This window comes from Perissodus microlepis, chromosome 5 (assembly GCF_051167445.1).
Source record: "Perissodus microlepis isolate ML-2025 ecotype Zambia chromosome 5, ASM5116744v1, whole genome shotgun sequence".
Lineage (NCBI taxonomy): Eukaryota > Metazoa > Chordata > Actinopteri > Cichliformes > Cichlidae > Perissodus > Perissodus microlepis.
The window spans coordinates 20,610,378-20,625,987 of record NC_140465.1 but is presented as its reverse complement, the minus strand read 5'-3'; the positions used below and the strand labels follow the sequence as shown (position 1 = coordinate 20,625,987).

Sequence of the window (15,610 nt, the reverse complement as noted above, 5' to 3'; positions counted from 1 at the left end):
AGTACAAAGCAATTTGACAATACACCGCTATGAATGAGACCTAACTCAGCTAACAGGTAGAGGTGAGTTGAGGACTGTAGGAAGATGACCTGATCTGAAAGGTGAAACTGTCCAGAGTTTCAGAGCTGAAACTAAAAAAGCTCAGTCTGCTTTTAGAGCAAATCTGGGAACTGGAACTACTCGAAATTTCTCATGACCTAAGCGAGGCATATGGGACATAAAGTTTTAACAGATCTGATAGATACTCAAAGGCAAGCACTTAAATGTGAACAAAGGAATCTAGTTGCCATTAGGCAGCACCACCATGAAATGGTCTTTGTTCCTTAAATGAACCTTGGAGTAGCTCAAGCTTGAATCTTCAACCTTAATGGTGTACTGACTCTTATTCAGAGCTGTCAGTGTCCACGTGGCCCAGATTCCAAAAATATTTGTATCTAATAATGTATTTATTGCGATACTTTCCTCTAAATATATTTAAACCTTTGTAACATGATAGAAGTTTGCTAAATGTCCTAAAATAATACATTCTGAATTATACAACTTAACCTCCTAAGACCCGAACTCTTCCACGACATGCATTTTTAATTTCTCTTTGATATTTGGGCATATTGGGGCCTGATGAATGTAAAAACAAAGAATTACCAGATTTTTTTTTTTTACCTTATTTTTGTTTTTAAGAAAAATGAGAGCCACAAATGAGGATATTCATTTAAAATTTTGATAGAACAGTAGCAGTATAATGTCCTCGTAAGTGGATATCAGGCCCATGTAGAGCAAAATTGAGTATTTTGGTCTAAATAACCCAAAATGTGATGTCCACATATGTGGACGGCAGGTCCTAGGAGGTTAAGGTATTTTTGCCGTTAAGGTTTAGTAATTGGATATAATGCAAAAAGTAGGGCATATTGTACATAATGGTGATCACCATCATTTACCTCTTGTCTCCCATTAAGTTTGTTGTATCTATGATGTCAGTAGTATTATATTACAGAGTTAGTATGTAGGTTTTAATCGAGTTCGAGGTCAGTGTCTCTTATGTGATGACAGGCTAAAAAAAAACCCCAAAATAACAAAAACACAAACTCCAGTGATGTAATGGTTAAACAATCCCACCAAAAGCGAGCTTGTGTTTAATATTAAACAAGGCCGTGCTTAATAATAAACAAAAGGTTTCAGCTTTTCACCCCACGCCAGACAAAGGCGGGAAATGACTGAACGGCTTCGCTTCCACACAGTCACCTGTTGTTGTCATTGTTTCAGTGCAGCAACCTGATATTCCCTCCTGTGGGAGTGTGTGCTCACTGAAACCATGTGTAAAGAAGCGGGGAGATTTAAATGTTTAAACTAAAGCTTTTGGATTAATTCATAGTGACGTGGAGTTGGTTAAAATCTGTGTTGTGTCATGATGTAAAATATAAGAACATCAGCCGTTTGCAGACATTATAGCTGCGATCAAACCTTTTACAACTTCGAGGTGTGTGGAAAAGAGATTGTTCAGTAACCAGCCTCATACAAGAGGCTCAGACGACACATTTCAGGAAGGAAAAACATCTTTGATGCATTATGTCACCGTGTAAACAAAGCCAGTAATGGTTTGGGGATATTTCAGAGACGCTGTAAAGTCATCAAGGGTTTGACCTTTGGCCGCTGCCACTGTGACAGTTGTTCTTGCTCCACGCCTTAATGAGATTCTGTTTACACAAATGTTATTTTGTGTAAACAAAGAAAGTGATAAACCTCTATTCTTTTCTCACTTTTCAATAAGGCGTGAAGAGGATTCAGAATACGGAGAAGAAATAGGAAGCATGAGCAAATCAAGAGAGCCTTTGTTATAGTCTTTAAAATCAGCGTCATCTTTTATGTTCTGTCAGTGTTTGTGTCGCAACATGAGAGTGTGTTGATGAAGCATTAACATGAATTACCACCTTGCCTGTGCAGCGTTGCTATTCCTGACACACCCACTCTCTGGAGAAGCCCAGACCTGATCAGAGACACGTAAACATTGGAGGAGATCAAAAAACTAGTTCTGATAGCACCTCGTCATGGCACATTACATTAATGAATGGGTACAGAGGAAGCAAGGGGGGGTGATGGCAGGAAAGCTGGAAAAGTTTGGCTTACTAATACTAATACTAATGGATCAACTTCTCCTGTTTAGGTTCTAAACTAAGCAAAATTATAACTAAGCATAATTCAAACCTGATCAGCAAAGTCTAAATAGGACAGGTGTTATTGTAAATGTAGTCTATGGTCCGTAGTAGGCAGAGGTAAAGATAAATAATCAGTAGCTGATGGGCCATACTGTGTTTCCTAGAGCTGGCACATATGAGTTGCGCAAAAGAAAGCAGGCTATGGAAACAGTGAGGAGAAAAGGTTTATTTCCTCCTTAGGCTAACTTGTGTGTAACAACTTGCCACTGCGGAAGAAAGAGGTGGATTTTCACCAGCTTGTTGTGTAACCATTAATCTGCTTATTATACTTATTCAGCCTGCCAGGCCAGAACAAGGAATGTTGTGTTGGAGAATGTGTTTTTCTTTATAAGCAAACTCTGTGTAATGCATTTGTGATAACTGCATGATTGGTATGCACGTTAAAGTAAATGTAGCCACCACAGGAATACTCATGCATTTTATTTTAGCTGCAATCAGACCGCATTATACTCAGGAAAAACAAACATGCCCCAAATGCTGTTGTTGATGATATTGCTGATGTTGGTAATTGTATTTTATTGGAATGCAAAATGTAAAAATTACAGTTTTCTTTTATTTGATGGCTTTCAGTATTTTTTACAAGAGTAAGTATAAATAGTATAACATAGTCTCAAAAGTTGGAATCATCCTTTATCCATTATTATGTTAAAAAAAAGTCAGGGTTCAGTTTATATAACTGAGATCCACGATGTTACAATTTAGCTCTCTTTTACTTCTTTCACTTTGGGACTATAAACCTGTGTTCAGAAGGAAGAAACTTGACATCAAACCCTTGTAACTTTCTGGTGTACAGGGATGTGGGGCTAAGCTGTGGCTCACCAGTAAGCTTCTGTTCTTCATTATCATGGTTTTGTCAGAGTGAAAATAAGAAAGTTTCCTTAAATATGACAAATATTGATGCTCATTTTCACACTTATCTTCACAGTTTGCTTCAAATTGAAATTTTCACTCAATTATTGTTTTGCATTATTTCTAATATTGCACACATTCCACCAGCTAACCCTTATTGGACATGAAAGGAGGCTGTTTTCTAAATTCAGTAACCATTTTTAATAGATTACTATGACAATTTCTCATGTAGTAGTTGCCATGTAATAGATGTTGTCTCAAGGTCTACTAACTGTGGGGATTCCCAGATATTTCCTCCAATGCCATTATGAGTTTAACATGTTGGTATTTAGTTGTACGTCTCATTAAATATGGTATGTATAATCATGAAAGACCACCAGCATGGTTTGGACTTATCTAGTCAAATACACACATCTGTAAATGTTGATTGATATTTCTTATTTGTTGGTCAATGGAAGCCTCTATTGGCCATAAGAGGGCACCAATCTGTTATTGTCTGAGAGTTTCTGTACACAGATGGATAGCACCTGTCTCTCCTTATCTCTTCTGTTACAACAGCTCGGTGTATCCTGAAAAGTTGTGGCACTAAACAGACTTAAGCTTCACAAAATATTTGTGCAAGGTTCTCTGCCCGGAGAATAATCTGAAGCACTGAAAGGAGTTAGCCTGAAATCAACCTTTATGTGACTGAAACTGCAAACAATGGCCGTCCGAATAGACACGAACCGTGTTCCTCAGTTCTGAGTCACCACTGGAGGAGGAGGAGGCCAGGAGGAAGGAGAGGAAAGGCTTTTGTGTGTCTGTGTCTGCACAACAAAGAAAGGAGAAGGCGTATAGACCAATGTGTTTGTGAAGCAGGATGAAGTGGGTGTGTGTTTACATGGATGCGTACTGCGTTTGTTGCATTTGTATATTTCTGCGAGACATGAGGTAAAGTTTTTTTTCCTTTTACATTAGTTTGAGCAGTTTTAGATTTTGGGGGGTCTTTTTTTAAATGACAGAGATAGAGGTCTGTTTGTCAGCCATAAATTCTCAGTTAAGTGCTTTGTGAGAAATGTAGACTTAGCATGTAAAGTTAAATCCACACCATCAGATATTTCCCACAAAACAAATCCACTGTGCTCTTTTCCATTACCCTTCCTTGTTCTTATTTGGCCTGTTTGTATGTTGTTACGTAAGGTTACCAAGACCAGAAACAAAAACAAACATGCAACGCTAATATATGGTCACATTGGCTAAATAAGTTTTTCCTCCCTTTAATTTGGAATCTTTCACTCTTTTGCTTATTTTCTTTCCTCTTGCTGTCTTTCCATTATAAATATTTTATTTTGAGTGTAAAAGTGAATATCCACAGGTATTCTGCATGTATTTGTCACATGAAAAACTCCGACACTAAAGCACAGCCACACCTAGTGAGGTGTGTTGTCATATGCCCTGAGGAAATTGTTCTTTTCTCTTCTCAACAAGCTATGCAGTGTTTTGAGCTTCATGAGTCTATGTACTCTTTTCATTCCCCCTTGCCTGATCAGTGCAGTCTATCTATCTATCTATCTATCTATCTATCTATCTATCTATCTATCTATCTAAAAATTGGAATTAGCCCATGTCAAACGTCAAACACTAGGGGGCAGAAGAGGACCACTCGGGATGTTAGAGGCCCACCAGGCCCTTTTAAACCTTTTTTTTTTTTTTTTTTTTTTTTTTAAATTAACACACTAAAGTTTGCTGGTGTTTTTGTCCAAATAAACGCATGCATATCCCTGCTCTTTATCCTCATGGCGTCTCCTGAATGAAAAACAATATATTCTGTGCTATAAAGTATGTTGTTGACAGATAAATAAAAAAATAAACAATATTTTGGTAGGAAAGTATCTTGGCTGTAACCAAAACGCTTTATGAACAGCATCTCCAAAAACTGAAGCACAGTTTCTTTTTTATTTACCCTTTTATTCAAGTTTTTTTCTCCTAATTTCCTGACATCTCGCAGGTCTCCCTGTACTATTACAACACATAGAAACGTTTACAATAAAGCGCCGTCATCATAGTAAGGCACTCTCCCTCAGATAAGGTTATATCGACCTAAAATTATTTTATGGCAACTTTAATCTGTATTCCTAGATGGAGTGTGCCTGGATTGCACGTCTGCATATTTAAAACCCTTTTGCAAAAAAAAACAAAAACAAAAAAACAAGAAAACAACAAACTACAGCACTTGGACTTAAAATATTTACTAACTGTAGTATTTATTTCCTAAAGACTTCATGTGGGATTGCTGCAGTTCTTTGGTATCTGTGTGCGTGTGTGTGTGTGTGTGTGTTTCTCTCTCTCTCCCTCCCGTCGCTCGCTTTCTCTCTGGATGTGTTTGGAGAGGCTGATCTTGTGCGTAAAATATCCCTGATATTTGAGGCGCTCCACGGATTTAGCGAGCATGCCCAGTGCGTCCCTCTCAGCAACAGTGGAAACCGCTGGTGAAGCATAGGAGTCATACCAAGCATAGCCTGCGTGTCAGTGCAGTCGACTTACAGCTGGCTGTGAGGAGAACTGACGCTACTCTTATTTTTGTATTATTTTATTTCTTTGCGCTTTGTCACCGCTGCATACTTACCCGTATTTCAAAAAGTAAACTTACTGAGATCACTTTCCACACGGGTTAAATTTTGTTGAGTTTCCACAGAAGTAAAGTTGGAGGCTGGGCCTTTAGCTTTTTTACCGTCGCTTCAGAGGGGGAAAACAAGCTGGTCTTCTTTTTTTTCCCTTTGTTTTTAATTAAAGCCCGATAAATGCTACTAATGAAAATGGACCTGTTGAACTACCAGTACCTGGACAAGATGAACAACAACATTGGCATTCTCTGCTACGAAGGTAAACTAGCGGGTTTGGGCTGTTTGTGGGCGTACGGCTGTTTTTAAACTTCGGAGTGGCGTTACGCTGCGAGCTAACGTTAACGACGTAGCTGGTCGAAGTTTTCTCCTCAGTTTACGCTGCTTCGCTAGTTAGCCGTTTCTTCCCGCAAGCACGGTAGATAAAACGTGCCACTCTGTACACATGAGCATTGATTTAGCTTGTATACGATTTATGAATACAGACTTGAGTAGTGTTTTTCAGCATTTGTTTTTAACCCGATTGTAACGCATTTTACGTAGAGTTGGTGTAAGCGCTCTTTCTATTTTGTCCTTTTCTGAATGGCTGGAAGTGCGTTTATTCACTTGTCATATCATTGTTTTTATTATTGAATAAAAATCTAGAAAGAAAAGGCTGAATTAATTGTCTGTAAGTCGTGTGTTCATTTAATGGTCTCTCATAAGACTGACTCACAGTATTACTAGTTAGCGAGCTATTCTGACTCTCTGGTGCTGTCCTATTATTCATGCCGTTTGCATTCAGATGAACGGATGTGTCCAAGATTTTCACATCTTGTTTTGTGGGGTTGACCCCCTACAGCACGCTGTAAGCTGCAGCTGCTAATCTTTGTTTAATTTTACAAGTGCAGAGATTTCTTTCTGTGTGCTGCAAGTCATTTCGTGGCATTAAGGTAACTTTTTCATTCAATATTATGTCTTTGTCATGAAATCAGAGAGTAGAAGATTCCAAATCTCTGCAAACTGCCTGACTTTGAAAAGGCTCTCTCCTGTCAGGCTTTGTAAGATTACCCTGTCTGTCCGGGGGCTATGTCCAAGTTTTCCCTCTGCCCTGTCGCTGGCCTCTACTGCAGCAACTAGGGTCTAATCCAAGAGTGAAAAAAAGCATGTCCTTGTTTAATTTCACCAGCAGGTCCTCAACTGTCAAGCTGAAGTCAGGTCAAAATGTTCAGTTTATGACATGAACATAAAGTAATATGTTTTATAGATAGAAAGTAAATCTTTGAGACTGGTAGATAAACGTGGTGACTGATAATTAGTCCTTATCTTATTTTTTACTATTACAAAAGCAGCAGCAACACAAAGACAACGCATTTTCTTAATAAACTGGTTGGCAGGCTTTTCTTCTCCTGTTTTTAGTCACATTGCTTCTTTCCCCTGCTATTGTGCCTTTCAGCTTGCCACATCATTTAACATATAATTAACTTGTAATGGAGTTCCTTTTAAATATGCTGTGACTGACACCCATTTTGCACATTTGCACAATGGCATATGATTAAAACAGATGTCAGTTTCTGTTTTGTTTGTTGGTGAACCTATGCTACCAGCAGTAGAAGAAAAAAAATATTTTTGATTTTTTTTTTTGCGGTTTGGCATGTGATTAAGGCTTCTGTTGTGTTTTTATCTGCTTCTAATGCTTCTGGGGAAAGAAAAAAAAAGCCTTGAGTTGCTGTAATTCCTGTTTGGCTGTTGCTTACATTTAGGCACATGACTCTTCAAACTGTTCTCAGAAGCTTGAGCTCACATGCCATTATTGAGAAATGTTGGTGGCATTTCTGCACAGCGCAGGTGTATTAGATAAGCCTGCCACTGGTCCGGGATTTTTGCTAGTCAGAATATGAGCGTTTGTGTCACCACGAAGCTTCACTCTTCACAGCTGTCATCTAACTCTAAATAAAATGACATAAGTAAAGATGGAGATAACATCTTTGTAGTGGTATTTTTGTGCTTATATATCTGCTGGTTTGGATACAATTTGTGTCTGGAAGCATATCTCTGCACTAATAAGACAATCAGTTTGGTTTTCTTTGTGTTTGTTTGTTTGTTTGTGTGTGTGTGTGTGTGTGTGTGTGTGTGTGACAGAGAGAGAGAGAGAGAGTGTATGGTTTTTAGCTGACTGAGCTAAAATCTGAGCTTCATGATAAGAAAACAAAGCTAAAAGGACAAGGTTATCAGTGAAGAGGGGAAAAGGAAAGCCCCTCATGTTCAAACTTGTTGAGCCAAGAAAGGGATAGAAGTGTTCTGTGATATTGTGGGTGTTCTGACTTGTTATTATATGCATGAGCCAAACTACACCATCATTTCCCAACAATCACGCTCCTACTTGTATACTGTCCTGTTGTGAAGCTATTACTGCTCCTGTATTATCACTGACATTTAACAACATTTAATGCAGATGGGACATTTGAATACCCTGCCTATAATGCAACTGAATAGCTGTTAAAAAAGTAATAATGGATGAACAGCTTGGATAGCCTGCACTAGTGTGACTTTCTAGGTAATTTCAGGTTGAACATTTTGTTTGTTGTTCAGGTAGATATATTGTTTTTACAGACTGTGTAAGTGACAAAGTTTAGTGAATTCTCGCACAAACAAATCAAATCAGCTGTAGTGAATTAGAAAAAAGTTGACATCATTCAGGGTCTTGACTTGGCTCATGGAAAAACAGATTCTGACCTCAAGTTCATTCACCAGGGGTGGTTAATGTGCTATGACGGTGACGTGAACCTACAGTGACATTAATCGTCTTCCTTTCTGTCTTTATGACTTAATTCATCTCAGTTGTGAGTTAAAGAAAAATGTGTGTTCACTCCTGGTTGGACAGATGAACATGTGAAATTTGGAAGTTTATGCCATGTCATAAATTGTATGCAACTGTGTGCTTCATAACAAATTCCATATAGTAGTCATTCAAATCTGAAGCCCACCAATACTGTAGTTTTGGGGCTGCCATATTGACAAAAACCACAGAGTGATGTCATTTCTAAACTTCCTCAGATATCTTTCTGCTTTATGTTTGTTTATAAAAGAAGCCATAAGAGCATATACAGGAAAAAACAGTAATGATTTATCTGTGATTGGCCAGAGCTGATTGACAGTGGGCCCACAGCATTGAAATTAGATTGGTTAAACAACGTATTGATTGCGACTGACATTGTTCAACACTTTCCTTCTATGCTCTCCAGCCATGTTCGATGTGCTGCATGTTCAAACTAAATACATACATGTGACATACTGGCTGAAGTGGGGATAGGACTTGCCAAAAAACAAAACAAAACCCAAAACTTGATCTATCACCATAAAGGGGCATCCTCACAGAAAGTGACTTGCTCATTGGCTGTCACTTTGCTGCCTGTGGTTGGTTGCTTGTGGACATTCTAGGCTAATGTTGCCTGGATAACTTGTTAATATATTTGCCCCCTTTGCCAATCAGCAATACCATTCACTCTAATTGCTAGTTGCTTCAATCAGTTGCCTTAAAGTTGACAAAACATTTACTTGGGGCCCATTGCATCGTTGCTTGAAGTTGCTGAATGTCATCGACTTTCTATGATGTTTCTACTTCACTGAACACCCCTTTAGTTTTCAGAAACTTGAAGCTCAGTTGATATGAGTTTTAAACAGTTCCTTAAATGTTTATAAGTAGTCCTTCGACAAGCAGTGGTCACAGCTTTGGCAGCTTCCTGGGGCTGTCACCTAATTAATTGTAAAGAGATTTCAGGGCTCAGTGGTTCAAATGGCTCATTTGGATTTAGAGCAAAATATGGATTTTTGTAAACTGTAAAATGCAGTTGGTGGCAGATCTATGAATTTAAAAAAAAGTTAAGCCAAAGCAATTATTTTTACCAACAAAAAAATTAATTCATGATTGACATCATACAACATCATTTTTGTCTAACGTACACAGCAGGCAGCAAAGAAGTGACGCCATGGTGAAGCAACACAGGCAAAGTGAAGGAATTATGTTGTAGAGTTAACATTAACCACCATTTACTGTGAAGGCAGTTACAACTTTGGTGGGTTAAAAAGCCAATAAGAGGGTCACTAGGTCCAGGTTGTTTCTCTAAGTTAGTTAATCTGATGAACTAGAGATAACTAGTTTTGTATTGCTGTTACTTGCAGCTTAGACTCTTGACCACTGAAGCACAGCACAAAACATCATCTCATCTCTTTATTTTAACCAAAATATGGAGAATAGAATTTAGAGTTTTAATAAGCAGCAGTCTTTATATTGATATAGTTGTCTAAAATCTGCCTAACACATCAAAGCTGACCTTGGAGCAATCAGCATTTCTGATGCTCAGTAGTTTAGCTAAGAATTAAAACCATGTTGCCAAATAGGACACTGAATCTTTTTTTTAATGTAAGCCCTGTAGGGATTTATTCCGATGGGTCATCAATGTGACATGCGACACCTGATTATGCTAAACCACCTACTTGCGCTGTTTTTCCCCCTCTCTTCTCTCTCTCTTTGTCTGTCTGTGTGCCTCCATTTTCATATCAGAGGTCAAACAAATCTGACATCGGGTTTAAAAGTTCAGGTCAGTCTCATACAGTCCAGGACTTTTGTGGAAGAGCTTTTTTTTGTATTTCCTTTTTAGTATTTAAAGTGTAAAACCTCCATGGACTCGGATAATAAAGGCAGCCAGAGGGCCAAGTTCAATTTACTGAGAAATTCAGCCAAAAATAACTACATAGCTGTTTTGCAGAGAGAAGACATGCTAGGAACCATCTTTTTTTAAGTATCAGATAGGGGGGAAGGACAGAGCGAGGAAGGGGGAGAGAGACGGAAATGAGAGCGATGGAGAGGGAAGCTCGCCTCAGTTTGTAATCCAATCTCATCCTGATCCAAGCTGTTTGAAGTTCTATCAGGAGAAATAGGCTTTGATCATGTGGACCTAATGAACTCAGAGAGCAGAGAGGGGAAAAGACAGAGTGGAGTTTGGCTTCTGGGTTACGGCTCTATTCCCACTAATTGTCTGCTGGTTTAATGTAAATGAAATGTATTTAGTGAACAAATATTTAAACTAATGTACTATAAATAATCACTTCCTATATGCAGATACATTTCTTGTGTGTAAAAATATATAAAAACTTAATGTGTAAGTACTTCTGCTCTTGTTGTTTCTTTTTGCCTTTTGATTTGAGAATAAATTGCAGAAAATGATTTTATTGCATTATCCTTCAGATTATCACCAATACAGGTTAGTTTCAGAAGGAAAACTATGCAACCAGTTTCCAGTTTGTTGTATATCCCTAGTTTAAAAAAACACGGATGACTAATGCAAAATTAGTGTGTACTGAAACTGCATTAGGCTGTGAAATCATCTTCTATAACTCATAAGAAAAAGTGGACATAATAAAATTCTCAAAGGCTGCAGTCGTGTCAGATGGTTACACATGAATGACAACCTAGTATATATTAGTGTGCAATAGCAGTTGTATTGTCGCGCAGGTCAACAGTGTTTGACCTCATACGGTCGAATGTCTTACTCGTTTGCAGAGGTACCACTCGCAGATTCACTCTTTTGTTGAGCACTTCACTCGGTGATAAGCGAGTCCTGGATGCTGATTGGACAGTGTGGTGTCAGTCTCTCTTCCTTTATTGCCATCCCTCTCCCTGCCAAAAAAGATGATGTCACCCTTGTTACCATGGTACACAGTAGCACGAGAAGGAACATGCCAGAGAGAGAGGGTGAGGGGAGGAGCTGCAGCTGTGTTTCATGGGCTATGAAGCTTAACATACATGGAGGAATGGTGGAGGAACAAAGTCTTTTCATAGTCTTTAGGCTGTTTTTGCTGCCGCATTCTGAATGACTCAGTTTTAGTTTAAACTGGCTTTCAACCAGATTTTATGACCTTATTCATCTGAAGAAAAGAAGAATAAATATTTATAAGAATTCAGTTTAATGTCTAATGTCCTGCTACTTAGTACTTGTGTGTGTGTGTGTGTGTGTGTGTGTGTGTGTGTGTGTGTGTGTGTGTGTGTGTGTGTGTGTGTGTGTGTGTGTGTGTGTCTTTTGGTTCTACAAATGCAGGAAGAATATTTCTCCAAAATCTAATCAATACTGATTGGTTTGTTATACAAAATAATTTGAAATGAAGGATGAACTAACAGTTAGCAAGTGTTTGTAACTAATTTGTTTTTATGTGAGTTGGACTAGGAGTTTTAGTGTAGGCCTTTCAGTGTTGTTTGGGTAAAGTCAGACAGATACATGAGGCAGAAGCAGTGGAAAGTCCCCATGCTGAGACAGAGCCAGTGGTAGTTTTCCTGATTCTCTTGCTCTAAACTCCCACTCACTGACAACTCTGTAGGCCTTCTGTACGAGGGATAAGGCTGCAGAGGGAGAAATAGTTCCCCCCCACACACAAACATATGCAGAATCCATCCGCAACTATTTCTTTCAAAACATTCCTCACCAGATACTCCTTCTTTTATGCCAGAGGTTTGTGCCTCTCTCAGCAAACTGCATAAGTCAACAAAACCCCAGACACAGCCTGTAACGTTGTCATGCGGTAGACACCTTGTTTTAAAGTGGCAATACAGCAGTCACCTTCTGCTTTTAAATGCTATAATTTAGGCTAATTACTATAATTGACATTTATTTTACAGTAATCTTAGTAAAGCTAACCACGTGAGGTGACCACAGCTGCACAACTGTCACTCTAGTCTCATTTTTGAAAATGACAAAAGTGCAGCCAGCAGTTGTTTTGCAAACTTTCTAAGACACATTCTCCTAATGCTGTATTGCGTTTCACCTGATGTTTTCTTCTTTCAGAGTTTGTGTAGCAGTGGAGCAATCTCAAACTCATTCAGACTTCTAAATGATCGTGTTTTGGAACACGGTGTCAGCAGCACTAATAACCCTCTGTCTTGTCTTTTTTTCCTCCCTTAATGTCTTTCCTCCTCAGGTGAGGCAGCTTTGAGAGGAGACCCCAGACTCCTGTCCCTGTCGTCTTCCTCCTCGTCTTCATCATCGTCCTCCTCATCTTCCTCCTCCAGCCACAGGACGGGTCCTCCTCCCATCAGCCCCACTAAGAGGAAGCTGAGTGGTGATCAGGGGGACAGCGACATGGATGAAAACGAGCACGTGGCAAAGATGAGTCGACTGTTTGCCGCGCAGCTGTGAGTACATATACACATGCAACTGAACAACACACAAATTCTAATAAAAAGCTTTATAAACATCTGGAGTTATAATTTCCAGATGCTCACTTTTTTATGAGTATCTGGAAATGAAAATGAACTTGTAGTTTGCTATCAGTGCACATTTCTCTTTCCTGTCCATCTGTCTCTTTCAAATACAAACAAACACTGTAGCCAGTGAATGGCCATGTACACTGAACTGTTTTTCATACATGTCCAGAGTGCATATTTAGAACCCGTGGTGCCTTGGGCCTTTAAAAGAAGTCAGTTTTTCCTGTCAATGCACGTGTTTCTGCCATCCATGTGTGAAACGGTGCACAGTGGCACTATCTTAGAAGTCCTAGTTTGGACTCCAGGGTGCTATGCCAGGTTTAGCTCGCTCAACAGTGTTACAAACTCCTTATAGCTGCAGATCTCTGGAAGCTTGGAAACAGGGACTGCACAACAGAACGATTACTCACGTCGTTCCCGCATTCCCAATACCAGAGATTCCAGAGTCCTGGTTGGTGGTGGTGAAGGACTGCTGGGGCCAGGGGCAGTTGAGTCAGAGTCAGACATGACTGAGTCAGTTATAGGACTCCAGCCATTGCTATTTATTGCAGATGGAGTCAAGGGGTGCTGGGTAGAGCTGTACAGTTTTGCGTGCAGTATGTCAGTATGTCCAGATGCTGGGGGTAAGGGTTGGGGGTGGGGAGCTGAGCAGAAGTCGAACATATTTTTATAACCACAGCGCTGTCTGCCAAATGACTAGACAAGGGCTGTGCTATGACTATTGGCTGTACTTGTATATAAAATGATCAGTTTGAGAAAAGGAAGAGGGGCAGCAAAATTATATTTTTGCTTCTCATATGAATTTAAATTTAACAGCAGAAAACTACATATTCTACAAAATTAGGAAATATCCAAAGAGTGACATATTCAAGCCCATTTCTACCTCATGCAAAAATACAGTACAAGTAATATGTGGATTGTTTTTATCCTTCTTGAAGTTTTCAACTGACACAATGGGATGCAGTAGATGAATGACTGGATATACTGGAAACTGGAAGAAGAGAGAATGGTTACAAGCATTGTTATTATATAGCTAAACTTATATAGTCACACACTTACATGTAGTACATGGTGCCACTGGCCCAAACAGGAATATCCCACAAGTGTCTGAGAATAGATGACTTGGAAACCAACAGATTTTAAAGGCAACCCTACAAAATGTTCACGTGTAGATAGATTCTATGGTTGCCCACCACCTGATTTTCATCATCAGTTAGTTTTAGCACCTGGTAGTTGTGAATACAAGTTACCGGAAAAATAAAAAATTTGTGCCACGTTTAGCTTCGCACTGATGCACTTGCTTTTTCTTTTGTTATGACTCCAGAGCATCGCTTTCCTTTACAACTGTGGCCCTTTTACCCCTCCCTAAAAAGCTCAAAGTCATTTCTCGCCATGCTGTGGCAGGTTTAATTCACCTCGAGCCAAGATGAAGAAAAGAGCCCTAGGGCAACAAGAGAGGTAAAACCAGTTCAGCTGTTTGGAAACACTTTGCTTCAGGGAGTCCAACAAGGAAGAGCGAATATAACCTTCAACAAATGAGTTTGTATGTCTGAAAAGTCAGTGAGTAAATAATGTTGATTTTAGGATTACATTAAATAGTTATGATATAATCGAGCAACTCTGGCCAAATAGTTAAAATCGAGTTAAACAAGTTAAAATCTCAAGAAACTTTCTGCAGAAGTATCTCAAATTACTGGCACTGTTTTCCAACACTCCACAGTGCAGGTAAATGGAAAAAATTACACACTAGTTTGTGTATTTACTGATATTTGTGAAGCAATAATTGTTTGCAGAACCTATAGCAGCATACAGATAATGTCGTTTTATTGTCATGATTATTTTTATGTATTTATTGTTTGACTTGTGAAGCATAAACAAAACAACAGTAACTGCTTAAGTTGCATATATCCATTTGCCTGTGTGACATTGGCAGGGTTAGACTAGGTTGCATCTGACTTTTGAATTAAGCTGTTCTACTGAGGCCGTGGGTAAGGGTCTTTGTTCTTTAATCTTGTGACACATAACAAAGGATTAGCTTGTGAGATTTGACATTTGTGCAGAATCATCATTTTTCCTGTTATTCTCTGGCAGTTGTGTGGGCATTAGAGTTATAGTCTGCAGTAAATCCAACCACTACTTGTGGTATTATTCTGTTGTCTCTGTTGTTTTTCACTCCACGTGGGACATTATATATGCACTGTGTGGTTAACTTTTGCATGCATCGATACGCAAGTGCTCCTACTTGTGTATCACAAGTTTCGTAAGTCGGTGTTGTGAAGCACAGTAGAACTTATTGTTATATCAGCTTTCGGTTGGTGTCACAGATCCTCGCCACAGCTCCTACGTGCAACCATGTTGTTTGACTAGAATAAGGTTCTGTAAAATAAAACTGATGCAAATGTCTGTGATGTTTAGGGCTTTTCAGACTGCTCGTTTTACCATGATTATTTCCAAGGCGCAAGCCATAATCCCCCTATTTAATCTCCATTTTAATTATGACCTTGAAGTCATTTGACTCCTGCTGCTGCAGGTTAATCTCTACCTAACAAAAGTCAATTGCTACTTGACTTGCTGCAGCTTGAAGATGGATCCAGGGCCTTTCTAGTTCACAAAGATATATTTTTTTTTTATCCTGGAAACCAAGTTCCCCTCGGGTCATCCCAAATGTGTATTTTTTTAGTCATCTAATTTGAGGTTTCTCTGAGGGCATTCTT

At 39.0% G+C, this 15,610-nt stretch overlaps 1 protein-coding gene across 2 annotated transcripts in view; it reads left to right on the top strand.

Annotated features, from left to right (window-relative positions):
* vgll4b (vestigial-like family member 4b) overlaps positions 1 to 15,610 on the top strand; it is a 41,858-nt gene that overhangs the window by 13,490 nt on the left and 12,758 nt on the right. The window contains exons 1-2 of one of the 2 annotated variants that reach the window (XM_084928680.1): positions 5,172 to 5,921; positions 12,611 to 12,824. In XM_084928680.1, the coding sequence (XP_084784806.1) occupies positions 5,840 to 5,921; positions 12,611 to 12,824 (296 nt within the window). In that variant the 5' untranslated portion in view covers positions 5,172 to 5,839. Of the gene's footprint in view, positions 1 to 5,171; positions 5,922 to 12,610; positions 12,825 to 15,610 lie in introns of those variants that run through there. The other variant, XM_084928681.1, reaches the window with a different exon arrangement.